The sequence below is a fragment of the Tinamus guttatus genome, unplaced genomic scaffold, assembly GCF_059628265.1.
Source record: "Tinamus guttatus ecotype Peru unplaced genomic scaffold, ASM5962826v1 Tinamus_guttatus_pri_ptg000389l, whole genome shotgun sequence".
NCBI lineage: Eukaryota > Metazoa > Chordata > Aves > Tinamiformes > Tinamidae > Tinamus > Tinamus guttatus.
Window position 1 is genome coordinate 298901 of NW_028288923.1, and position 26240 is coordinate 325140.

At 39.2% G+C, this 26240-nt stretch overlaps 1 protein-coding gene across 2 annotated transcripts in view; it reads left to right on the top strand.

Annotated features, from left to right (window-relative positions):
- Positions 1-26240, top strand: part of LOC104577404 (thymidine kinase 2) — a 63070-nt gene that overhangs the window by 10434 nt on the left and 26396 nt on the right. Inside the window, exons 2-4 of one of the 2 annotated variants that reach the window (XM_088530837.1) lie at positions 7957-8133; positions 17634-17732; positions 18656-19031. In XM_088530837.1, coding sequence (XP_088386963.1) covers positions 7957-8133; positions 17634-17732; positions 18656-18826 — 447 coding nt within the window. In that variant the 3' untranslated portion in view covers positions 18827-19031. Of the gene's footprint in view, positions 1-7956; positions 8134-17633; positions 17733-18655; positions 19032-26240 lie in introns of those variants that run through there. The other variant, XM_088530840.1, reaches the window with a different exon arrangement.

Genomic DNA, 26240 nt, shown 5'->3' on the forward strand with positions numbered 1-26240 from the left:
CTTTAGACTTGGAACTTTAGTCTTTTTATATGATTTTTTTAAAAAATGTATTATCAGATTGAGGGAAGCCTTTATTAAAGATTCAGTGAATCAACAATTTCTGTTTAACTTTAATTTTTTTTGCCAAGTTCAATTTTTTAAAGAATTTTTTTATGAATAAAAATAGAAGTCATGTTGATCACAGTTCCCATGAGTCACTAGGAAGGAAGCTGTAACTCTGGATCTAATGCTCCTGTGGAGGAAGTTGTAGGGCGATTTACCCTATTTGACACTGTAACCAGTTGATTTTCTCTGTTTGCAGCCTGTTTGTTTCAAAAGATGACTTTTTGTCATTTAAGGCCTGAGCAGTAGGTCTTTAGGACCTTGGTGAGTTTTTTTCAGACCAGGTCTTCTACTCTTTCTGTTAACAGTTCTATTAATGATATTATTTGTGTTAACTCTTATACTAGTAGGTTTTCTCTACTAAATATATGTATAATGTATGCATAATGTATAAAGTATAAATGGAGAGACTGTTAAATATATGTAATCTAAACACAATATATGTCTTCCCTGCTTTGATGACTAAGAGTGATGAATAAAACTTTTTTAACTCGTGTTTCCCTCCCGCCATTTTCTGTAAGTCTAATAGCAAATGGGATTTCGGGGAAAATACTGTGTTCATCTCCCTCACCCCTCCTTCCCTCTGTGCCCAATATATAAACTGGCAGTGCCTAAGGAAGAGTTAGGGGAGTCAGTATACCCCAGATTTCGTGCAGCCCTGAAGAAATGCATGATATTTTTTCCTATTTATCCTTAGCATATCTGAGAGCACACTATGGGAATGCTACTCAAATAATGGGAAAATTAGACTTGAAACTTAATAGCTTTATACTTTAAGAAATCCCACTTTTGTGTTATGTGCCTGCTTACTTATGCTTTTTATGAGCACTCCAGGCTGCTTTTGCGAAGTCTGACGTGGAAGTGTGCCAGCAGCTGGTCTGCTGCAGCAGCCCGAGGTGGTTTTGCTCTGAGGCAGGTCCCTGTGGGCCGCCTTGGTTGCGCATGGGTAGCGCCGAGGCTGCTGATGCAGCCGGTGAGAGGAGTTCACTGACGGAGCACTGAGCTTCGCGTGCCGTGGGTGCTAGAGTACGTGTAGATCGGGGGTCATTGGGAAAATGTTTGCGCTTTGGTTGGTGTAACTGTGAGACACTCGCAGTTGTCTGCAAAATCACACAAAGGGGCGCTGAGCAGAGCCCTCCGAAGTGTTAATTCTAGAGGTGTCGCAGTGCCCGCAGCCTGGTGTCAGCGGGGTGACTCTTGGTGCTGTCTACTCTTGTAGTCTTGGTGCCATTGTAGGTGTTGAGGGCAGGGCATGAAGAGCCACTCAGACACCTCCCTTCTAGGGAGAAAAGGGATGGAGAAGTAGGACAAGAACACAGCGGCCCAAGGCCACCTGGCATGGGGCAGTGCGCAGGGGCACAAGTCTGGTATGGTGCATCTGCGAGGCTTCCGTGCCCATTGCTTTTAGATTGCAAATAGTACAAGGAACAAGGAAGTCACCAGTGACTCATGCAGATCAAACTGCCCTTTTTCCCCCTTGTCGTTCAGTGGAGTGTCATGTCCGCTTTGAGCCGTAGCATGGGAATGGAGAACTTGTGTGGATGCAAATGTCTTCAGTGTTAATTGCCACAATCCCACGGGCGATGGCGACCCACGGGAGTGGTGGTAGCGCTTGGGCCCGGTAAGAAGACATGTTTGGGCCTGGTGGTGCTTGAATTGTTTGGCTTAGCAATAATAGTAAGAACTGGCTGTTCTTGTTTTGCAAAAGCCCCTTCATAATGCTGTTGATTAGTAGTATTTAAATTGAAATGAATATTACACTACATACCTTAGCAGGTAAGAGTGTTATATAGATGTTTCTAAGCATTAAACAAAATGCTGTATTGAAACCTGTTTAGCAGGAAATAAGCTACTGCTTCACCTATACAGCTTTCTTTCGTTCTATACTGTGTTATTGATTTTACTTTTAAAATCTATTGCATTTCCATTTTAACTAGTTGAGCATCTCTTCTGTTCAACTTATTTCAATGCATTTTTTTTTAATTTTAAGTTTTGGTGCACTTTACTCAGTGTTTCACAGTAGATATCATTCTTTTAACTAAATGGATGTTAAAATTTTTCCCTCATTCTTAAATATAACTCTTCCCCGTAATACGCCATCCGAATGTTTCTGGTCTTGGAAATATGTTCTGCATTTAGAGTTGGTCTTATGCCTAAGTTGAGAAAGGGAAGTCAGCAGTAGTTGAACTTTTAAGAGTTAGAGAGAATTGATGGAAGTGGCACAAGATCAGATGATTTAGTAAGAATTTAGCAATATTTAGTGTGCCGAAATCTCACTACACTACATTCAAACTGAGCTAGGAAACAGTGAAAACTTAAAAGATCACAGGTTCACAGACAGCACTAGAAAGACAATGAAGATCCAGGCTAGAATGTTCTGCAGTCATTTCTGTTGTCACCACCAACAGGAGATGAAAATTTAGTTTATGCAGGGTGCCGAACTACTTGGACTTGTTTGGTAAGCATCGTTTTTCTAAATTTTCTAGTTTAATTTTTAAAAAAAAGTTTTTTACTTGTCTTTTTTTTTTTTTTTTTTTTTTTTTTTTTTTTTAAGCAAAACCTCTTGCAGTCCAATTACAAGATTTAAGAGCGTAGTTCTTTAGTCCTAGGGATGCAGACGAGGAACAGGCAGGAAATCAGTCATTCTTCTCCTTGGGTAAAAGATGGTTTCCTGCTGGAGAAGCAGGACTGTGTTTAAGCCATATGATCCAAAATATTCATATCTGTGCCAGCTGTTTTAGATGTGGGAAATGCATGTGCTTTGCAAGGAATGAGACCCACTTGGTTTCATACATTAAGTTAGGACTGCTGGGCCAAGTAAATGAGAGCAATAAATCTAAAATTTAATTCAGGAAAGTTTAATGTCTTCAGATACTTTAAGTGGTGTAAAAGCAATTTATTTCTGCTTTGTTTTGTGCATACGTATTGTGCTGTACCATTAATTTAAACAGTCTGGATATAAAAATGTCGTGGTAGTGTGACATTCTTGCTAAAATTTTGTGGGTATTTTTCAGGCAGAAAAAATGCTGACCATTTTGTGGTTTTTCAGAAACCATGTGTAATTATGTCATTTAACCGCACAATAAGGCATTCTGTGGTACATTTTAGATAAACAGGAAAACTCATTTTTTACTTTGTTTTCATTACAGAACTATCTTTTTTATTTTTAGTGCTAAAGTTGTTTGATATCTCTTTCAGAAATGTAGCCTGCTTTATGTTTCACAGGAGTAAACAAATACCATTAGCAGCCTCCTGAGTGCTCCTTTTAACGTTTGGTGCCGTGATGGCACAATTTGCCCATTTTACTGAAATGGTGTTTTATGTCTTAAATGCCTGTGTTGCCAAAAGATGATGTAAATATAAGCCCATTACTTAGCCCAAAGGCAGATGATTTCTTCATTAAGGGTTCATCTCCAGGGAGATGTACAGGAAACTTGAGATGAGTAACAGAATGGCATGAGGCTAATGTGCTTAAATTAAAGGACATCGAACCCCATGTAGAGGCTCTCTTGCCAATGTGAAGTGTCCCTAAGTCATGGTGGCTTCGTTCCCTTCCAGTGAGGGGCTGAACAGAGCCTGTGCATGGGGGCTTAGTAATCTTCAAGTGCGATAGTTTGAGTTTTCACGTGGATCTTAGGCCTCCCTCGTTCATACAACATGGTGGTGGTATCCTGGAGTCCCTCTGCATGGACTCAAGTCGCTAAGAGAATCAGCTGGCGTTTCCATGAAGATGCAGTTCCATATTGATGTAATATCTATTTGCCTCTCCCAAGAGTCTAAAAAGAGAAGATGACTTAGGGTGGAAGAGAAAAACCCTTAGTTTTCTCACTGAGCAGTTTCATTTTATCCAACAGAGAAAAATTCCTCTGTTGACTCTGCCCGAAGGAGTTGGGGCCGGTCGCTCCTGGGAAAGAGCAGTAATTCATGCCGAAGGAGATCACTACCATGTTAGGCTCCTTATTTTTCCTCAGGGAGTCAATATTAAGCTTGTGGAAAAAACTTTGTCAAAACTCATCACCTTGAAGTTTAAAAGTTAGTGTGGTGAAAGTAAGGGTTGTTGTCTGTGCTGGATACATTGCAGCGTGGTGTCTGTTGACGGGGACCTGTGCTGGGGTAGCTGCAGTCACGGGAGGCCGACACAGGCGTAAACGGTTCCTGTCTTTGGTCTCCTGAGCTCGGTGGCTTGTGTTATAAAGTACAAGGAAACTTTAGCAACTGCAGGATGGGCATTTTTCTCAACTATAGTTTTACTTCTCAGTCACATGGTGCCGTGGGGATCTGTGCACCCCAAAATCATGTCCAGAGGAGCTTGTGAGACTGCCCAGGCTCCCAAAGCCACCTCTCCTGCAGAGCTGTATCTGCTTCTCTTAAAACTGTGTGAGGAATTGGATTATCCCCCGAAACGACAGTATGTAGAGATCATTTTAATGCTCTGAAAGTGTTAATTCCCGTAGGCTTTACCCCTTAGTGGCAACTACTTCAAATCATTAATTTTATTTTACACAAAATTATTTCAGTGTTTGCTTTCATGGAGATAGGCACTGGGGACAGAATGCAGGTGCTAGAAGGAGAATATCTTGGTAATAGTTAATTAATAGTTAATGGAGCTTTATGAGAGATCAGGAGAAAATATGAAATTCAACTTGCAGCAAAGTCATCAGAAAATAACAGATGGGATAACAGATATTTTTTCTTTTTCTTTTTTTTCCATCTTTGCGTTATAGTTCAGCACTCTTTGGAAAATGCTTATGATTGAATCACAGCCTACTTGATAGTTACATCAATCAAATGGTATTCTATATGGCAGTAATTTGTTGGGAAATGGCAGTAATTCACTACAAAATTTACATAGCATCTCCGACATGCTGTTTCGTGTGTTTAGTAATGCAGTGAGGAGTTTGTTTTTGCTCTTCAATGTTAATGTGTTCTCTTTCAATTAACTTAATCAGTGGATGAAGTGGGGCATTTGGCAAGCTGGTTCAGCGCTTGTTCTGGAAATCTGATGCGTTCACAGACTAGTTCACTTTTGCTAGAAATAAAATGGGCTTCATTTCAGAAGAAAATGAATAGTCAAGAAGGGAAAGGGCAGTGTGGTGTTTTTTACTTACCTATTTATTTTTAAGAAGATTCATGTTACTTATAACTAATTGGAAGGATGCTTCTGGCAGGTTTATAAGTGTGTAGGAGGACAACATTATCCTGATATGTCAGAGAGCAGATATTTTCTGTTGAAGCCTGTTTTTTTCCCCTTGTTGTTGAAAAAGGGACATATCTGTAGGAGGATAGGATTTTTTGATGTGATAATTCAGAGTTTATTTTTAGTCATAGCATTCATTGCGATATAAATAGTAGATGGTGAACAGAAAGGCATTATCTGTAGCATTGGTAGGAAGGGTAATTTTGGGGGCAGATTAATTCAATTTGGAACCTTATTTGCAGTGCAGATGTGATGCAAATCAAAGTTGTGTGCTTGGGAATGTTCTCTTTTCCCTGTCTCCCCGAGTGCCCGGCGTCCTGGGCTGCTCTGGGATGGCAACGCTCCCTTGTGTATCGAGGCAGGGTCGAGCTCAGGTCTTCAGAATATCAGCGTCCCCTTTGCTGGCCGAATCCCCCATCATAAGTGGGAGCAATTGAGATGATTTTTCTCCCAGATCACCCCTTGAACATGTTGATGGACTTCAGGCTGCCACCACCTAGAATAATGTACGATGGTGCTGGAGTGTATTTAGTGTTATTTAGTGGTAACAGTTCGTTGCCCCAAGTGCCTCTTCAGTGCACCTTTAATTTAACTCTGCTTCTGTAGAAACTTTTGCCTTTTGAGGACCTTGTCTGGCACGATGAGTATATTGGCCTTGAAAATCAATGCCATCTGGTATGAAAGAAGCCAGTTTTCATCAGCCAAAGAACTGAGACTCAGCTGAGGAGGAGCTGCCCAGTGCGGGACGGTGCCCAGGCTGGTGTGCGGGCTGCCCGCTTCGTTCAGCCTAATGTTGGTGGCACAACTGAGAGCTGTTCATATTATTTGGACTTGAACTACAGTATTTCTATAGACTATTCCAAAAACACTTTTTTAAAAAAAACAATATAAATCCTAGAAGTGTCATAATAAATCCACAAATAGTGGCAAGAACACTGGAGACTTTATTATATTGAAACATGTAAAAGTTTAAAATCTTGCTAGTTAATGCTTAGTTTTACTCTTCGACATTGTTCTTGCTTAAAAAAAAATTAAGATACTTCTTAGATGTTTATTTTCTTTATATGTTGTAGGTACTGTTGTTCGGTTATGGAGCTTCTGTTCACATCATTGCAAACTAATAATGTAAAATGAAGCTGTGGGTTGCACAGAATGTTTTTATTTTTAGTGTCACATTACTGAAAGAAGAGTAGCGTCCATTTCTATTTTTTGATCAGTTTCAGTGAGTATTCTTTGAAGCTTTTCAATGGGAAAGGCAAATCCAAAGTTACTCTGTTTTTGGAGGCATTTAGTCACTGGATATCCCTTCAGAATTTGTTTGACCAGAAAAGCCTGTTCTGTTACCACAGCTCATGCTTGCCTAAAGAAGTGTTAAATAAACTGTAATAAAAAAGTGTTAGAAGAAAGAGTATATCTGCAAAACATTATTGAAATATGCAAAGAACAATTTAGCAGAAATTGTTTTGCATTGTGGCTACTATTTAACCTTTTTAACTTAAGTATTATTTGTGCAAAACACTGGAATTGAGTTTTTTAGCTTCAGAAAGACTTTCTCTTTAAGTTCTTTATCCTCCAATTTAAGTGATTTGACTAACATCAGCAGGATTTTGTGGCAAAGCAAGAACATTAATTCTTTCTGAGAAATGCTGAGTGGGCAGGCAAGAAGTTGTTGCCTTCAAAAAGGAGCGAAACAGTATTATGGCCCTCCTTGCTTGGCATGAAAATGAGAAAAGTATCCAGCTTATTTCACTAATCTATTTGAAGATTTGGGAATGTATGCTTACATACCTATCCTACTCTGTAGGAACAAATGGTAGCTAATATTGCTATAGATTTGTTAGATTTTAGTTTTATGCATTGGACACATGTAGCAAGTTCCACTGTTCCAGCCTATCTATCAAATTAAACTCCCATCTTGCAAGAGGCTGGTTTTCTCTGAACTTTGTCACCATGTCTTTCTGTGTTCGGGATGGTTAATGATTGTCCCCATTAGATATCTATGGTTGCAGCTCTAGGACTCTGGTTGTGCCTTTTTTCCATACGTTAGTTGCTGTTTTCACTGCCTTATAAATAAAAACATGTTTTATCAGTTCTGTGTTACATATAAACACTTTGATGGTTTAAAAAGAGGGAGGGATGTGGAGACAGGTACAGATCCTGAACCTGTGCTGTTCTTAGATGATTTATATTTCAAGCTGAAAGTGAATTTTAAATAGCAATTTTACTGAAAGACTTTTAAACGGCTTTTACAATCACACTGTATTAGTACTATGTAATTGAGCTTGAGGTTAGTCTTACAGACCGATGAATTATATTTTCAAGTTTTGGCATGGTATATTATGAGTAAAAAGATGAAATAAAACATTTGGGGATCCATGTTGCATATTAAGCTAATGTCCTGAAGGGATTTCATTTTTTGATGTTAGACTTCTTAGAATTTTACAGAAAAAAAATCTTTATTGAACAGGAGATATCCAGAAAGTCTTGTATTAATTTGCTTTTGTTTTTGCTCTTAGACAGTACCCTGTTATAAACTAAAATTGCACATTCCTGAGTGTAAGCTGATCATGTTCCCAATGGAAATTTCAGGAATACTTGTGGCTATTTTCAAAATGTGGAAATCTATTTATATTTTTTCCACTTGTTTTTCTTCCTAGGTTTTGGCACTGATTGCATTCATCTGCATAGAGACCATCATGGAATGCTCCCCTTGCGAAGGCCTTTATTTCTTTGAGTTTGTGAGCTGCAGCGCATTGGTGGTTACTGGAGTTCTGTTGCTTATGTTCAGTCTGAATCTTCACACAAGAATACCACAGATCAACTGGAATCTTACTGTAAGTTCATACAAATCTTCACTCCGTAAAAATGGCCACAAATCTTCTTAAATATAGCCTTTGAACTTTGCTTTCTGCTAATAATTTAAAAATGAGAGCTGTTTATTTTGAATAGTGTGCAATTTACATTTGTATTGAATACTAAAAGCAGAATGGTCTATGAAATATGATAAGATTGAACAACACTAAATAGAACTGAGACTGTCTCCTGGTAGGTTTTCTGTTAGAAGAGAATTGCTGCTAGTGCCAGCAATTACTGTTTGTAGATGGAGTGGATAAAAACAGTCTGTAATCGTTTAATTTGACAGATGCTATCATCGGAGTTAGGAAGTGCATTTATAAGACTTGTAAATGAAATTGAAAAGAGGAGATAATGTTTGCTGTGGCCTGTTCTTTTCTAAGCTGTTTTTATATTAGGACAGTGCTGCATATAATTTTTTACGCTACAACCCAATGATGATATTAATTTTTTTATTATTATTTTTAAATAAAGCTTTCTTCAAGAGAAAACCAGGTTTATTGAATTGCTTACATACATAACTATTAAACATTGACTGGCAGTGCTTAATGTTCTCAAATACAAGGAGCTTTAGGAAAAGAAGTGCTGGCAGTGCACATTCCTTTTGTACAAGTCTCCATTTTCATGCTTTATTAGGAGTTAAACTTTCAGATTTGATTGCATAAACATAGGTCACAAAATCAACGCATTAGTCACTCTAACAAAGTTTTATGGCTTTAAGGACAATATTTGTATCAACCTCTTCTGACACTATATATTTTTTAATGTATATATATGTGTCCTCATGCTCTGTTTTATTTTATAATAGTAATTCTATAAATACTCTAGGAGATACTGTCAAATACCAGACCTAGAGGTTTTTTTGGCAGTGTGTGTTTTTTAATAAATTATTAATCTTGTAATACGTATATTAACAAAAACTTTATAAGCCTAAATGACTTGTCTGAAATGAGAATTGAATGTGGAAATAGAAAATCCTTTGTGTCCTGGAGTTGTATGACTTCTTGAGGAACTCTTCCTAGGAGTATTTGTTAGATTAATTAAATAGGTGGACTGAGAACTGTGACTGTAGCTATGTAGGTGGAGGGGATCCAGGTGGCTTGCAAAACAAAACCCCTGGGACCAGTGCAATTATTTATTGAACTGTCTTCCCTTTGCACGTTCCATATCCGTTCTGCCTGTACTCTTACCATTTATCTTCACAGCAAGTAGGAAAGCAGCAGCTGCAGTGAGGAGTGAGTCTCTCTTTTCGTTGCCTGTCTTGTTGTTTACTAGGCACCCCAGCAGCCTGGCTGCTGCTAACAGCAACTGGAGATTGTCCTTATTTACCAGAGCGCTGTGCTGTGCAGCGAGGTGTGCGGGTGCATGGTACCTCTGCAGTGCATCCGTGTCTCAGAAAAGAGATGGTGTTTTGCCTGTACAATGTGAGCTGTTGCACCCTGAGTACTAGATAGATTCTGCTTTCACTGAAAGCAGGCTTGGATAAGAATGTTTCAGCCAGGAAACCACTGAATGTTGCACGGTGTCCATGATTTGGCTGAATTGAGATCTCTGGAAGGCTCAGTGACTCCACATACCCTTGCTTCTGCTTGTCATTTTTGTTCTTTGAGCGTGGTGTTTTACTGCTCTGATAATACATTGAATATATGTAAGCACACCAGGCTGAATGCTGCTGCTTCCTTCCCTCCCAGACGATGCAGTAGGCTTTGGTGGTGAACTGCTAGGCCCTTTCAGACACTTCGGCTTCTTACTGAAGGAACGACCAAATTGCTGCTTTGAATGCAGCATTATTTGTGCGTAGCACTGATACAGATCTCTAGAAAGAGAGGGCTTAAAATCCAGCTAATTACAGTGAAGTGTTTTGATTTGAACTCCTGCGTTTGAAGAACGAGGGGAATGGTGACATGTGTAAGCCCATGTCCCACCAACACGGAGCACTGCAGTGTGCTCAGCGTTCAGCGGGGAGGCCAGGTGGGATAAACTGGAGCGGCTTTCTCTTCAGTTCGTGCAGCTGATCCAAAGAGATAATGGGGAAAAGTATTTCTTTAGACACCGTGCAGGCACAAACCTTTTAGGAAAGTCATTTGTTTCATATCATCAATACATATATTGAAAGTTCTGGGTCTCGGCCTCTATTGTCCAGCACAGGATTGTTCCTTTCAGTAGTTTATTCAACTGACACAGTATCCATAATGCTTGAGAAAGATCTCATGTCCCTTATCCCTGATAAAAATGAACATGAATCAGTATATGCTAGCAGCTAACATAGATATGCAAATTTATCAAATTTAGCTTTCTGTGGGTTTTATATTTCTAGACATCTGGGGAAAAGAGAGCTTTACTTTGATCTAATTAGAGACTTGCCAGCCATCTTCAAAGTTTCTTGACATACATTCCCCCAAAGAAAATGGAGATGGCGAGGCCAGAAAAGAAACTTGCTTGAGTGCATAGAAAGAGGCAGATTTGCTACAGTAAGATAAAAGAACAGTCATTTGTCTGTGTTGCGTAGCACTATCAATGTTACGCAGAAATGCAAAGCTGGGGAAACTGTCAGTGGAAATTTCCATTTCCTTTATGCTTCATGGCTGAAAGGAAACTTATTCTGCGAGGATACTTGCAAGTGGCTTTGGGGAATGTAGCCCGTCCTACAGCATAGATTGCTGCCAGACTAGTTAAGCTGCTGCTTTCGAATGTTTCTATTCTGAGTTAACTGAATGTTTATTATTATTTGTCTGTCTAAATTATTCCTTTTTATTTATTATCTGAATCACAAATTACTTACAATTACAGTCTGAGGTTTTGCTTCCAAGCAGTATGGATGAAAGAAGTAGAGCCAGGGTAATAAGCTTAACAGAGCTGTTTGTAGTAACTTAATTGTTCTGATACATTTGCATGCAACCTGCCGATCTCTGAGAGTTACTGTCACAGCAGAGTCAAGCCACAGTAGTTTTGCAGCCTTCTCCTTTCCGTGCTGAGAACAGAGAGGACTTTAGTGGGAGGGGGAAGAAGTGATGACAAGCAGCTCTGAATACAGGAATTTTACAGTCTTAGATGAGAGGTTGTATGATGAGGTAAGCTTGAGTCAATACAGAAAAATCATTGCATCATCACGATGTATGGACAATTTATGTCCACGTAGAAGAAAATAAATCTTCCAGTATAATTTTGACCGTCTGAGTTTTAAACATCCACTGGAATTCTGGAAGTAGTTTGTATGTGCAGTTCTGAACATGCAAAGTTATTAATGAGCAACCTCAAAAGTGATCAAACATAATAAAAACTCATTTAAACTCTGCTTAGACTCTGCCCTTGGGTAGCAGGACTACAGGGTGACAGTGGCGGGTCAGGTGTACTTCTTTGCGGTTGTATTTTTGTGTTGCCTGTAAATCTGCTTCATTGTTGCAGAGATGGACCACCTTTTGTTCAAGCACTGGCACTGAAGTACTGCGCGAAAAGCTCGTGGTGCCAAAAAAAATAAAAGGTTTTATCAGTCTTGGCTCTGAATAGTGTAATTGCAAAGTTGCACTTTTAAGACCTTCGGAGGGTGATCTTGAGCTTTCCTTTTTTGAAAAAACATGCTGGTTTTCTTGGGCTTGCTTGCTTAGCTATTGACTGAGAAATTGAGAAGGTCGTCCTTACCTTTATCATTGTCAAGAGCAATGCCTATTAAGGATAAAAAGAATACTTTAAAAATTTTAAAAATGTTGTCAGAATTATCTGCTTCAGGTGCATTCTGTAGGTATATAGTTATTTGATGCAGCACAATGTAAATAGCAAGGCTTTATTCTTTAATAAATACAAACAGAAGTTTAAAATGCTGGAAAACCTGCATGGTTAATGTAGGTCTGTTACACTGTGAAGATAATTGCTGCTCCTGTCCATGTGCAGGACTGCTTCTCAGAAATATGAGTATAGAAAGACAAGTTAGTAGCAGTTAAGTAGAATTGAGGGGGAAATGAACAAGAAAACTTCAGAAAACCAAGATGAAACATGGAATCTAAAAACATTCATTCAGAAACAACATCTTTTCATCATTTATATGAATACCACTTCTAATAGAACCAATTTTCCAACTCAAAAATAGAAATAAGAATAAAATTGTATGAGTCTTCCATTTCTCCAAAATTATGGCTTGTCCCTGACCTTTCCGAGAGTTGTTTGAGGTTTTTGCCAGTCATTTCCAGTGCTTCAGTTGTTGTAGACTTCACGATACTGCAGTAAGAACCAGTTTCCAGCAGTGCCACGCGCTGAGGCTTGATTCCTGCCCCGGCGGCTGGTGCTGCAGTGGCCCCTCCGGGCGTTTGGGCATTGATGCTCCTACAGTTAGCTTGGTTCTTTCTACTCAAGAGATATTTCTTTCTCATAAACTGTATTTTCATTAGTAATTCCAATGTAAATACACATGCATTGTTTAATAACATGATTACAGGGTGAAACTGTGGGAGTTTGACCAGAGATGTTTGGTCAAGGATTGACTGGTATGTTTCTAAACTTCAAATTGATAGGTTTGTGCAGAAACAAGGGGAAATTTTCCACAACCTTGCAAATAAAATATTGGTTGGAGGAAAACTAGAGGTATTGTTTAAAAAAGGGAGCAGGAGATGTTACTTTGAGCTCTCTGATTTGTAGAAACTAACTTGGGTGGCAGCAGGCCACCAACTTTGACCTTTTGTGTGAAATTCAAGCTGTTAAAATGTATAAATTCTTCTCCAGTTTTTGCTCATTTAGCTGTTTTGAGCTTCTTCTATATGTAAACTCTTGAATTTATAAAGGAAGTGATGAAGCAAGCATCTAATTTAAATGTCATGGTTTTCATTAACTGTTGGTGTAAGGCACTTTTGAATAGTACATGGCCGCTCGTGTAGTCCCTTTATTGCAAAATATAGGAGAAAAAGCACCAGCAGATACCTTGGTTGACTGTCCCTTAAAGGTAAAGGAGAGGTGTGGATAGACGTGCGTGGATATCACCAGCACCTCTGGCCAGGTTTTGTAGCTGATGTCCTCTCTGGTTTCTGGAGACACCTTTTCTGTCTGTTAACAGAATTCTCATATTCACATCACCAATTCAGTCTTTCCAACCTGCCTAGTCCAAGAGCCATGTCCGGGCTTGACCCTTAAAAATGAAAGACCCTGGAATGCGCTGCCCTTCTTCTCACCATGTTCCAGAGCTGCTTCGTTTCGTCTGAGCCTGTGATGTATCCTGCTTTCAGGAACGAGCATTCCCGGCTGTCCATTTCTCCCTAGGGATTCCCACCTTTACAGCAGGATCAGCAAGATGAAACAGCAGCCAACTTTACTATGAAAACACTGTCTTGGCATAACCCGTCTTCTTCCAGAGTTTCAGATAAGGTGCCTCCTCTGCCCTCCATGCCATCCGAATGGGACAGATTGCTGCAGATGGTAGTATCATACATGGCAGCAAGGAAATGTCCTTGGGTGCTCTCCTTTTGTTTAATACCACTACTAGGACATTGGTAACTGAAGAAAATGACTTGGGAATAACCAGGAAGGGATAACAAATCAATCTTCCATTAAATCCTTTTGGAAAGGGTAAATGGAGCAGAAGCAGTCTAGTGGATTTGATTCAGCTCATAGATTTTATTCTCTGTTACGGATGGCAGCTTTGTACAGTGTGTTATGGCACATCGTGCTGTCTCATGAGGCTGCTGTAATTTCAGCAGAAATTCTTTTAGCTGTGTGATGTGGTTTTTACTCTGTCTATAATAGTAAGAACTCCAGCTACATCATGGCCAGATTTGAAGCAGCTCATCTTCTTTCAATTAGTTTATTCTTTTTGTTGTCATGATTATTCATTTTCTCTTACATAGAAGAAAAGCTACATTATTTTAGGGAGTGTCCTTTGCCTCTTGAATTCTCGCTGTCGTTCATTCTTTTTTGTTTCTGCTCTGATGTCTTCCAAAACTATCACAGTGTTATTCCTTTCTTATCTTTCTGCTCTAACTAGGAATTACTAATTTTGGACTAAAAACCACCACCAATACTTAAATTTGTGATGTTAACATTATGTACCTATATGACAACATTAAGTGTCATTGTTCCTTATACTCCAAATAGTTGTATTCAGATATGAAAAACTGTTCTACTTCTAGTTTTTTCGAAATGAACCTCATTATATGGATGTGAAACAATACTTAATTACACTAAAAGATTTTGATATAACTATGGAAAAATAAGACTGTAGAAATTGATCAGTTGGAACCTCAAGATGGATTAAATTTAGTCTTTAGATCTGAACTCTAAGATTCTTGTGCTAGGAGAAATTTCATGATCTTGATAAAGAATGTGATAAAATGTCAGTAATTGCCTTAAGTTTGTCAGCAACATACATGAATCCTGGATAGATTCATACAGGCACTGGCAGTCTGTTTTCAGCTGTATGTTATATTCTGCAATGTGTCAAACTTCTGAGAAGCCTTGGAGTCAGCTTATGGCAGTAGATAGATGATAACGCGTGCTAAGTTGTGGATAGGTTCAGCTAGCTTGTTCATAGTGTTCTCTTTGACAAGCTCATCAAGCTGATAGATTCAGAATGTCAGAGGTCAGCAGAATGAATAAGCATGTCTCACCCTCTAAATCATGGACAATTATATGTCACCAGTTAGGCTTCTCTGAATATAGTGTTAAGCAAGTACAAAACTTGCGTCTGGAGGAAAAATCATCTGGCTAATAAGAAATGAAAAGGTGGAATATTCAGCACATCCTTCATAGTTAGTTCTGAGGCCAGCTCACTTACTGTTTAAAAATAAATTGAAAATGACTTTTGGCTTAACCTTTCAGCTGTTGATTTTGTTACGTTGTTGGTTTTGGTGTGCTTCTCTGTGCTAAGCTTAACTTTTCTGTATCAGCTAATATTTCATGATTATTTGAACACTGGCATCTTCATGTACACAGCTCAATCTTTTAATATTCAAAGCAGTTTAGGTTCTTTGATTCATATTGTGAGAAATTTTCTCCTTCTTTCAAATAACTTTTGTGGCTCTTTTCTGTACCCTGTCTAATTTTTCAACATACTTTTTAAAATGTGGATACCGGAACAGGACGCAGCATTCCAGTGTCCCTTACAAAGGTAAGATTTCCTCCCTACACCTATTGTGTCCATATGTCCAGAGGAATGTATAAGTGCTCTTTCTCCTTTCCCTCCCTCCCATAGTTTCACATATTGAGGTACTTACCTATTGTAATTGCTAAGTTTTTCTCAGAACTATTTCTCTCAAGATTCTGTCTCTGTTCTGTTAGGTGACAGGTGTATTCAGGTAGTCAAATTGATGTCTGGCCTTTGCTTGGACTAGCATCCCTTCCTTTAATTGAAAGGCAGAGCCACTGCACCAGCCCTCTCCTCAGTATGTACAGTTTCAGCATTCCTGGTGGCATGGATTTACGGTAGAAAATTCCTTGAAAATATTGGATGCTGTTGGGTGCTGTGTATTGACACGTGTGGTAAGACTTCCCTGTGGTGGCTCACAGAGCAGTGAGAGCTCACACTTGTGCAGGTGAGAGGCAGAGCTCTTGCTGGAGACCCTACCGGCATGTGCGTGCTGCTAACCTTAGCAAGAGGAAGCTTTGAGAAGCTGTGAAGTGCCTATTATTATATCTTGCTCTGCAATGCAAAAAAAAAAAAAAAAAAAAGGTATCATTAAAATAAAATTCCAGTTTTGTTTAATGTCTCTGCGCGCTCTAAGTATCACATAAAATATGTCCCAGCAAGCTCTAACAGAGTTGCAAAGTATCGGTCTTTAATTGCATGCTGGCAGGTGAAAAGATAGCAATAGTTACATGGATTTTCCAAGATACTTGCAACCAGCTTTTGCTTCCTTAGCATTTGGGTCTTCCTGCATTCGTTAAGTCTGAATACATGGGTAGCAATAGTGTTGAGGAATGGATGGATATTTCTCAAATTGCTCAGGAATCTCTCTCTTTTAGATGACCATCAAGCCAGCTGTAGGTGAGTTGACATCCTTGAATGCATAATTTTCTGTGTGAACAAAACAGCATCAGAAACTTTCTATTTTTACATTTATTTTTTCTGAAGCATTCTCAAATCATAGCTAGAAAAATAAAAGATGCTTTTGGATTTAATCACTTCTTTCTTCACCAGGCGCAGAAATTTTTGTAGGACCACTAGGTACCTAGTCAACAGAATTCTGACCAGGGAATAAGTTTAAGTTCAGATTTTTGGGTATTCTAAGCATAACTTCTTAACAGCACTAGATTAGATGCCCTTTGCAAAAAGTTATACTGTAGTAAATGGAGGAGTGGGAATGGGAAGTTTGTTTTACATTTAAAATAGAAAGGTCTAGTATGGATGTTTTCTATTTAAATTCTAATTTAAAAGCAGTGATTTTCTTTAGTGGTGGGAAATAAGGGCGAGTATGCTCATTGTTGTGTTTTTCAAACTCAGAACTGTACGCTGCACAGCAAACTTGCCTAGGGATTTTTCTTTCCCTTCCTTTTGACTATGATAGTGTGTTCACCTTTAGTTATGCTCCTTCGGATTAGCCCTGCTGAAATGTCATTCCTCACCTCTGCTTTCTCCCTGACTCTCCACCCATGATTTCAGTTGTAATTAGAATATTTCCTACCTCCCTTAGAAGCTATTTAGTGTTCTTATCTCTGAGTATGGGCTCCAGAGCAATATTTATCAAACTTTAAAAGGGGGGGAAAAAAGAAGTGAAAGAGGCCCAGAATAACATAAAGCAGTTCATCTCTAACAAATCCTCCTTTCATTCTCCTTTTATTTTAAAGTTTCTAGGCCTTTAGATTTTTGAGTGTGATCAAATAATACGGTGTTGAATTACTTTTTTTTCCAGTAGCTGCCATTCAGAATTCTGCTATGACCCAGCAATATGTAATTGTAAGGCATGGCCAGCACGCACAATTACCTGAAAACTGACACATGCTGCACACATTTCACTGAGTTGTGTGTTGGTTATTGCTTTTGTTCTATGCTTGAAACAAAGCAAGAATTTTACCTGATCCTCTAGAAGTCCTTGGGGGTGCCTTTATGTGTGTACATGTATATTTTAAAATGTCTGCTTGAAATATGCCATGATCTGTGCAATAGGTATGTATGTACCAGTGCATTTTTGACAATATGGGTAGCTGTCATTCATAGGAGTGCTATAGGACATGCACTTGTTTATGAATAAGGCTTAAGAGAGTTTGTAGATAATGCATATTATCTGGGCGATTCAAGAACTGTGGTGTGAAAAGTTCCAGGAGTGTCAGCTAAGGGTACAGGTTGGGATTGAGGTGGCTGTGGTGTCGGCTGGGAACAGCTGCTGATTCTCATTGCTTAGACTAACAGAGCACATATATATATACACATGCACATATATATATATACACACATATATATATATACACACACATATATAGCTTTTGTTCTAGTCTTTTTCACCAATTCTATTAAAAGCAAGCTAAGAATCATTGTTTAGTAATACTAATGAATTTATTTTTATAGGATCTGGTCAACACTGGACTCAGCACTTTCTTCTTTTTCATTGCCTCTGTAGTACTCGCTGCTTTAAACCATAAAACTGGAGCAGAAATTGCTGCTGTGGTAAGAGAATTTGAACTTCTTTAAATGAGACTTGTATTTTGTATTAAAACTAAGGATAACTTTTCCATCATGTTAATTGAAAACTTCTGTTTGCTTCACCAGCCCAGTATACTTAAAGTTTTAGTTGGCTGTACTAGTTGTGATTTTTGAAAATATTGATGCCTTCAAGATGTACGTCTTAAGGCTTTTGAGGCAAGAACAAATGGGGGGAAAAAAAGTGTAAACCCTTAAGAAATTAATCTCCCTTGCTTCTCCCAGCTAGCTTAGGTATTATTGCCTTACACAGCAAACCTGCAAAAGAGAGATGACCAAAAATTCGGATGAAGTTGGAGCCACTTGCACATGATCCTGCTGAGTTCTTGTTCATTACAGCTTGCTTTTCTTTTACAGAAGACAATATTAGTATTTCATTTTATGTTTAAATCTAGAATGATGAAGTCAAATGCACTAATTTTGTAGTCAAGCTGGCAGACTCCTGGTTTTGGAAACCTGGGTATTGAAAATCCCCCACCAATTGTGCAGAAACATACTGAAGGAACTGCAAACTGGCTCCTCTCGTAGGTTGGTAGTCTGGACCGTTCACCTCTGTCGTTCTCACGTACATCCTGAGGAATGAGCTGTTGGCTGGATAAAGAGCTATATTCTTTACTTCCAAGAAGTCTTCCTTTCAAGTTGGCTCTTCAGGGTTGTTTAATTGACAGTGTCTCTGTAGACAGAGAACTTTGGTTTCTATGTTCATTGATCTTAGTAGCGTTTGTAGATTCTCTAGTTGATTTAAGAAGCAAAACATAGATTTTTACTGACCATAACAATTTGTCAGTGTTAATAAAGTAGAAAACTAAGTTGCTGAGGGATTTGTTATGAAACTACTGTTGTTCTTGTTTTCAAAAATTGTCTTTGACAGTTTTTTCCACTTGTTGTAGATATTTGGTTTCTTGGCAATGGCAGTGTATGCTGTGAACACATACTTAGCTATCAAAAAGTGGCGAATGAACAGGCAACAGAACAGTCGGCAGAGCAGTGATTACATACGTGCTCGGACAGAATCGAGAGAAGTAGATCATCGCCCCGAGATTCAACGTCTGGATGCATGACAGTGACATCCAAATGGGACTGCAAGGGGAAAAAGGAGTGCTTACGTTTCCCTCATGGAATAAAGGGCTTTTTCTCCCCCCTTTATTTAAGGAAGAAAAGGAAGATCAGACTGGCAAAGCATGCCCAGCCCTGCGTATGTGCAGAGATGCATTGAGTCAGAAACTGTTGTCATGAAGAGAATAAATGTTGGTCATTCAAAAGCAAGATCTATATATATATATAGATACATATATATCTAAAATATGTTAATATTTTGGAATAACTGAATAGTATTTTTCTTCCCTCTCCCAAGTACAAGCTCTGCTCTGTGTGTTCTACCACTATTTCTTCATCCACCATAAACATGAAGACCAACACTGTATTTTTGGTTATTACAAGAAAAAGAAGTTCACCAAAAGTAGATTGGGGTAAACAGCAATAACTTCAGCAATGTGTTGTGTCCAGCAGCTCTCCATAGCCTTCTCCTGCAGCCTGAGCCGTGCAGTTCCAGTGTCACCTGCAGGACCTGGTGCAGTTCCTTGGTTCATGTACGTACGCAGCCGGGACGGGCGGCCCTGTCACGCTTGGGGGCTGATAGATGTAGCAATAAGGTAGCTGCCTTGTGAATTGCTCTGAAATTGTCACACTCGGTTCATGTGTGATCTGAATTTGTGCGAGATTAGCGTGTTTCCCAAATGGTCACCATAATGCATCCGGTACGAGTATGTCTTCTGCCAGTGTTGGGATACGTGCTGTTTTTGTTTGTTCCACAATGCGGAGGCGGGGAAAGGGGATTGAAGGGCACAGCAACGAAGGCAAGAAAGAAGGGGTTTCCGATGGACTTGCATTCCAGTCATAGTTTCATGTTTGTTTGTTTGCTTGTCTTAAGGTTCAACTTTCCTGAGAACAAGAATAGGAAAAAAATACAGTGTCTTTTAAAACATTTTATAGGTTGCAATATTGCGATTCATGTAGGAAAATACTTTTGGGGGGTTGTTGATTTCTTCTAAAATTACTACTGTTTGTAGTAGGTCAAAACAATGACTTCTTGATTTGGGTGTGTCAGGAAAATACTCTTCTAACATTCCTTTGGAAAAATGAGTTTTGTTAATTGAAAGAAAATATGGTTATATTGATTTGCTTATGAATGGTTTTACCTGAAGTTTTCTTATTTTTACTGCATTTCCAATGAAGAGGAGGATACTTTATCTACTTAAAACTTGAATTCTTGAATAATCAGAAAGTATCACAGTGGTTTTGGGAAGGTATCCCTCAATATTTTCATGTTTTATGTAATCAATCATTTGCCATTTATGTGCCTGCATATTATGTGAAGAAAATGTCTGGAAAGATGATCTCTAGAGCTGAATTCCTACCCAGTATAAGCTGATAACATCTTTGAAGTTACTGTAATTGTATCCTTGAATTGCCACGTACGCCTGAATTTGTCCCCCATCTGATTTGTGCACTTCTGGTGTACGAGTGTTCCCATGTAGCGGTACCCAGCGGGGGTGAATGTGGTTAATGGGAATCTTGCAAACAAAAGGCAATAGATGTCAGGTGGCTTTTAAATATAGCATACAGGTTTTAAAAAGCAGTTTTATGAAATGGAAGAACGGTACAAATAGCTGGAATTATTTTAATGTTGAAAGAAAGTGGCAGAGAAATGGATTTGAACTTTATGCTGCAATGTTTAAATCAAGCAACAGAGAATAATTCTGTTATGTGAAAACCAAATAACTGATGTACTTTCATTATGCAGTTTATTAGTTGTTTACATTTCACCACAATGGCCAAGACTAAGATTAAAAGTACAAAGAACTTAGTAATGAGTTTAAAGAAAACGTGCCCTTTTAACCCAGTAGTGGCTTTCCAATTGCTATATCTGATATCTTATTATGTTTCATTGAAAGCTGATGCCAAAGGGAACACTGATTTTAAAATATCAAGATATTCAAACTAACCTCTGTTGCCGGGTTTAAAACATAGCTGTTTTTATTAAGGAGGTGTTTTGTTGGGACCGCTGAGTGTCTCTATGAAAAGTAAAATATTCAGTGTTCAGGGTAGCATTAAATAATGAAGTTGATAGCCAATATCCTATGGGTTTTCAGCACTCCCTACTTAGTAGGGAGACAAATTCTACAAGGAGAATTTTTAGGCACTCCCTATTATTAAAAAATATATGTCTATAAACCATAACTCTCTTAAAAGTAACACAGCTCTAGACTGGAAATCAACATTGGTATGAAGGCAGACTGTGCAAGCATGACAAAAACAAACAGCCCTGCGCAAAGGCGGAGCGGGGCTGCAGGAGGTGGGTGCGCTGGGAGTGGAGCTCTCACCCGGGGTCAGGAAGCAGGAGCGGTGGCACAGGCACCGCCGGGGCCCCTGGCCGGCGAGGGACGGAGGTGGCACCGCCAGGACGGGGGTGGCACCGGGACCTCCCTTTCCTGCTCCGTAGCCTTGTGCTTGCTCCAGTCTTTTGGGTTTCTCAGAGGTTTGGGATGGTCTCTTGCATCTCTAAGTTCCTAAACTTGGTATCTTACAATGACTTTTACCTTTCCTTACTTAGAGAACTTTGCAGGGCTTTTTCTGAAGTAGGATTATGAAAAGCTTTTGCCCTTTTTGCTTGAATGACAAATACTTCTTGATTGGTATGAATGAAACACAGGAACACTTCTAATACAGCGTAATACTGCACCACGTGGTGTAGTGTATCTGTATGACCAAGTGCTTTCACACGTGAAACCGAGTTGTCTGTGGCTGAGAACAGTATGCTCTTATTTATTACGTAATGACTTGAGCTCAGCACAGCTTTCAGGGTAGAATTCAAACAGAATATCAACTTCCAAAAATAATCTCTGATATACTTTATAAACAAGAAATGTAAATTTGTAATTTCCTTATTTTGGGGACCAAAGATGATTTTAGTATTGTACAGTATATACTTTCTAAAAATCTAAGTTAAGGATTTATTAGTATGCAGAGACATTATTTACTGTTTGGATTCTAGAAAAGGTGAATACAGTAGTTATGAGACAGCTAAATTTCAAGTATTAAAATCATATGATATATATATGGTTGAGTTTTTCCAGGCTTAATTTTACACTGTAGTCTATTGGAAAGATGGTAAATATTTTAATAATACCTGTTATCCAAACTGCAAATATGATTTAAAAAAACCAAACTTGTATGGAAGAAAATAGGGCAGAAAGTTTAACTTTTTGAAGCTTGCTGAGAAAATTGCTTCTTCCAACCAGCTAGTCTTACTTGAAATTACTGAGCTTAGAGGGATGATTTATTCCTCAAGAATATCTGCTTGGCTTTCCAAAGGGACCCAAAAAGCAGTGTAAATGCAAGGAAAGCTCAGCAGTGGAACCACGTAGGAGTGGGGTGCTTGGAGCAGCACTGGAGTCCTGATTATTTCTCTGAAGCTGGATTCTGCCCTTGGATACACAATCTTAATGTATTTCTTTGTATAGAAATAAGGGCAAATTTCACAACCAATGTATGGATATTGAAAGTTGAATTAAACAGTAGTGTTTGGAGCAATAGCACAATGGCTGTACGGTGCTGTAAGAGTATATGTTTTCCCTTAATGCTGAGTTCACTTGTCACTCTTAGTTGAAGCTTATCACACTTTCCAGTACTGATATGCAGATACAAATATAAACACCTCTCTAAAACCATAGCTAAGAACTAATTTAACAATTTAATTGGTCCGTTATAAAGGTGCTTCCTCCTTACTCTGTTGCTCCTTTCATTCCATGTATTCATTCTTCATCTATCTGTTCCTTTTTATTCATCCTTCTTCATTGGTATGCATAGTGTCTGCTCCTGGAGATGTGCATTCCAGCGCTGTGCTGTGCTCGGGTGTCTGCCGTCAGCCGCCGGCTGTGCCGTGGAAGCCGTCTGCCTTCTGCTTAAGGTTTCTCTTAGGTGTGAATCTAGGTAAAATGCAGTAATGGAGAGTGCTTCTGCCTAGGCCTTGTTCCATCTGTTTCTCAGTGCATCTTGTCTTTATTTTCTTTGTATTTCATTGGTAATTCTAGTAAGAAGAGGGGGAAATTGGGAAAATTTCCAGTCTTCCCTAAATTAATATTCAGATTTTTTCCCCTCTTTTATGAATTACTTTGTACCATATGATGATTGCCCTGTCTTAATACTATAGACTTAGTGGTATTAAAGTAATACTGGCTGTTAGAAAGAAAGCTATGGACCATAGCAGAGAAATGATCTGCTACGAGCTGAATGTGAACTCTTATCAGTAAATTAACCACTAGTTTGTCCATGATCTTGATATTTAAGGCCCCTAAGCAAATTTTGTTTGCCACCTTTGTGCTGTTATCTAACACATGGTTTTATTAATGCAGCCTTTTTCCCCTTCCTCTTTAATCTTTGTTGTATATTTCTTTTCACACAACATCTTTATAGACATGCCTACTTTTCTCTTTTATGAAGAAAATAACACTGTTTTAGGGTATCATTTCATAAACAGCCAAGTAGCAATTCAAGTACTATTGAAAATAATATCCTGTCTCCTACTTCCAGTGAGATGTAAACAGCTTTGTACATGAAAGGCAAGGCATAAGCAGCAGGGCTTGCACTGAGAGCTCTGGGGCCAGAAGTCTTCAGCAGATATTGAGGATAAGTAAGGAGGCAGAATCCAGTCATGACTTTGAGATGTGAAAAAGGGTGGAAAGTGGAGAGACGACCAGGCTTGACGCTTAATAATCCTGCACACATCAGAGGTGTGTGAACGTTAATAATCCTCAAAGGAAGGATTACTCCTGCGTTTAGCAGAGGAGGCAAAGGCACCTTAATCGCAAGTAGGCCTAGAAATACCTCCGCGTTGTCCCGAGCTCTGGGACACGGCTCTGAGGTGGGGAGATCCCGGAGGGGCGGGCGCAGGGCTGCGCTCATCGCGGCACAGCCCCTTCCAGAGCAGCAGCATTTAGCTGCCACGAGCACCCGCCACCGGGAGCAGCGGGGCGGGAGGACGGAGACGCCGAGGGCGAAGGGCCGTGGCGGGAGAGCCCTCCCGCTGCGCAGCCCGCGGGCTCCCGAGCTGGGCGCCTGGTGCTGGCCTGGCCGCCGGCCGCGCCGCCGCTCCCGCTGACGGGCACGACCAGCAGCAGAGCGCTCGGCTGCTGCTCCTGGAGTCATGTCTGAGAAAATGCGCCACATCCTCCTCTCCATTTTAACGGATTAAAGTCATTAAAAATCAGTTTACACAAAGAATCAGGAAGTTTCCAGATGCCGCATCCGAATTTTTCCTGGTGTACTCTTATCCCTGTTGGCCACTTGGATACATGTGTTGGAGAGGGTCGGCACGGTGCTGTCCAACCGGAGTTCTGTTGTTTCACTCTTACTTCTTATGTTGTCTTTTTAAAGTCTGTCCTAACTTAGCCATTTTTATTCTAAAAATAAACTTCAAAAAGCTGCCTACACTGTGATTTATAATATTCTTTAGCGTATACAACACAATTGAATTCTCTTTCATGATATGCAGCTTTCAAAAGTGTTCTTATATATGCCCAAAAAGGAAAGTTATTTATCGTTAAAAAAAGAAGGTAAAATTACCTATCCAGAATCCCAGTGCAACTCTCTCAAATGTGCTGGATGGATGAGTTAGTGAAATTGCCTTCTAATCTCTATGGATTAATAAGTATTTTTTTATAACTAGCCACAGATATTCCTTTTTAAATTATACTTGGCAAACAGAAGATATTTAATTTTATATACAATATGCATAGTTACCTGGATTGACATATTTATAACATAGAGGTTTGAGTTTACTATGAAGGTTTTATCTGTATGCTATGGACTTCATGGGTGAAATTTTTAAAAGCCAGATGGCATTTATGGAATGATATGGAACTATCTTAAACTTGTAACGAGGACGTATGAGCATTTCGAGCAGCAATAGCCAGATTACTGACAGGGTATGTGGGGTTTTTGTCTTTGATCGGGGCTGGTCCCTACAGATGTTTTAATAACACCTGGGTGTGCATAAGAGTGATATATGATCACCGCTGCCTCTCCTGACTTCACGGACTAGTCTCTACATTATGGTAAATTTAAGAATATTGTATTTGTTTTGCTTTGGACAAATGTCTCAATAGACATATTTAATTAAAACCTTCATGTGTTTTGGAGAAAAAAAAAAAAAAAACACCATTCAACTAATCTGATTTATTACTTCTGGTAACTTTTTATTACCAGGAGTATTGTAGTTTAAATATTTTCATTGCATTTATCCTGATGTCTGCAGGTTGAAGTTCTGTCTAACACCCTTATATTACAACAACTGCTACCTTCAGTTTTCTACTGTTTGTACCTTCATTTTGGTTGTTTACTGGTTTCTACTTGTTGGATATATTGGAGGGATATATTGGAGTATATCTTAGCACTACAGTTCATCCAGCTTTAATTTAGTGGTCACAGGTCTAAAGTAGGTAGTTACTTTGATATATTTTGCAATCAATTTGTTATATTTTAAATGATTTCTACACTTAAAACACAACATTAGGACATAATATAACAAAATACTTAGCTAGTTGTTTTTTCTGTCTAGACTTACTCTTCTGTGTTAACGTCGTTTTCGAAACTATTTGTATATGTTGAAGTTTGTAAGGGTTCAGGAACCCACAAATAACAGTAAAGTATGTATTTATTTCTCATTATATTGCCCAATTTTGAATTAAAAGTTGACACTTTTTATGTCTTCACACAACTGTAAACAAATACCGAAAAACTGCTTCACCTAGGGTGCCTTCCACGTGTGGTATAAACACTTGTTGGTCATAAAAATAGAGATGTAAACTTATTAAACCAGTGAACACTATTTTTTGTATTGTGTCACTAGTGCATTTCTGGCTTGGTTGTGCTCTGACTCGCTGGTACCAGCCCTGTGGCTGCTGGAGTCGTTTTTCTCCCTGTGTGCGTTACACAGCGACTTTGAACCCAAGGGGAAAAGGTGGTACCATTGTGCTCTGCTCTGCCTCTGCTGCTGCCTGGAGGGTGGATATAACACAGGGATGGTTAAGTGAGCTGAAACGATTTTTTTTTTTTTTTTTTTTTTTTTCCTCCTCTCCTTGAGCCTTGGGTAAAGAGATGCTCTGGGTGCATCCGTATCCTCGGTGCCAATACAACATCCCCTAGACAAATAGGGTGGACTTGATCCAAACGTTCCTGATTTTAGCTCAGAATTTATGATGCCCAGGAAAGGACGCCTGGGCTTGACTTAAAGCCTTCATCGCCCCGGATTCAGCTCCTGCCCTGACGCACCTGTAACCGTGGGCGCTGGGAGCACCGGCCGATGTTGCTGCTTGCATTTCTGTCTTTGCAGAGCAAAGGGGGTGCGAGTTACCTTTGACTGTATGAGCACAATTCTGCTAGGTGATACCGTTAGTGTTTCGCTTTTGAAATAAG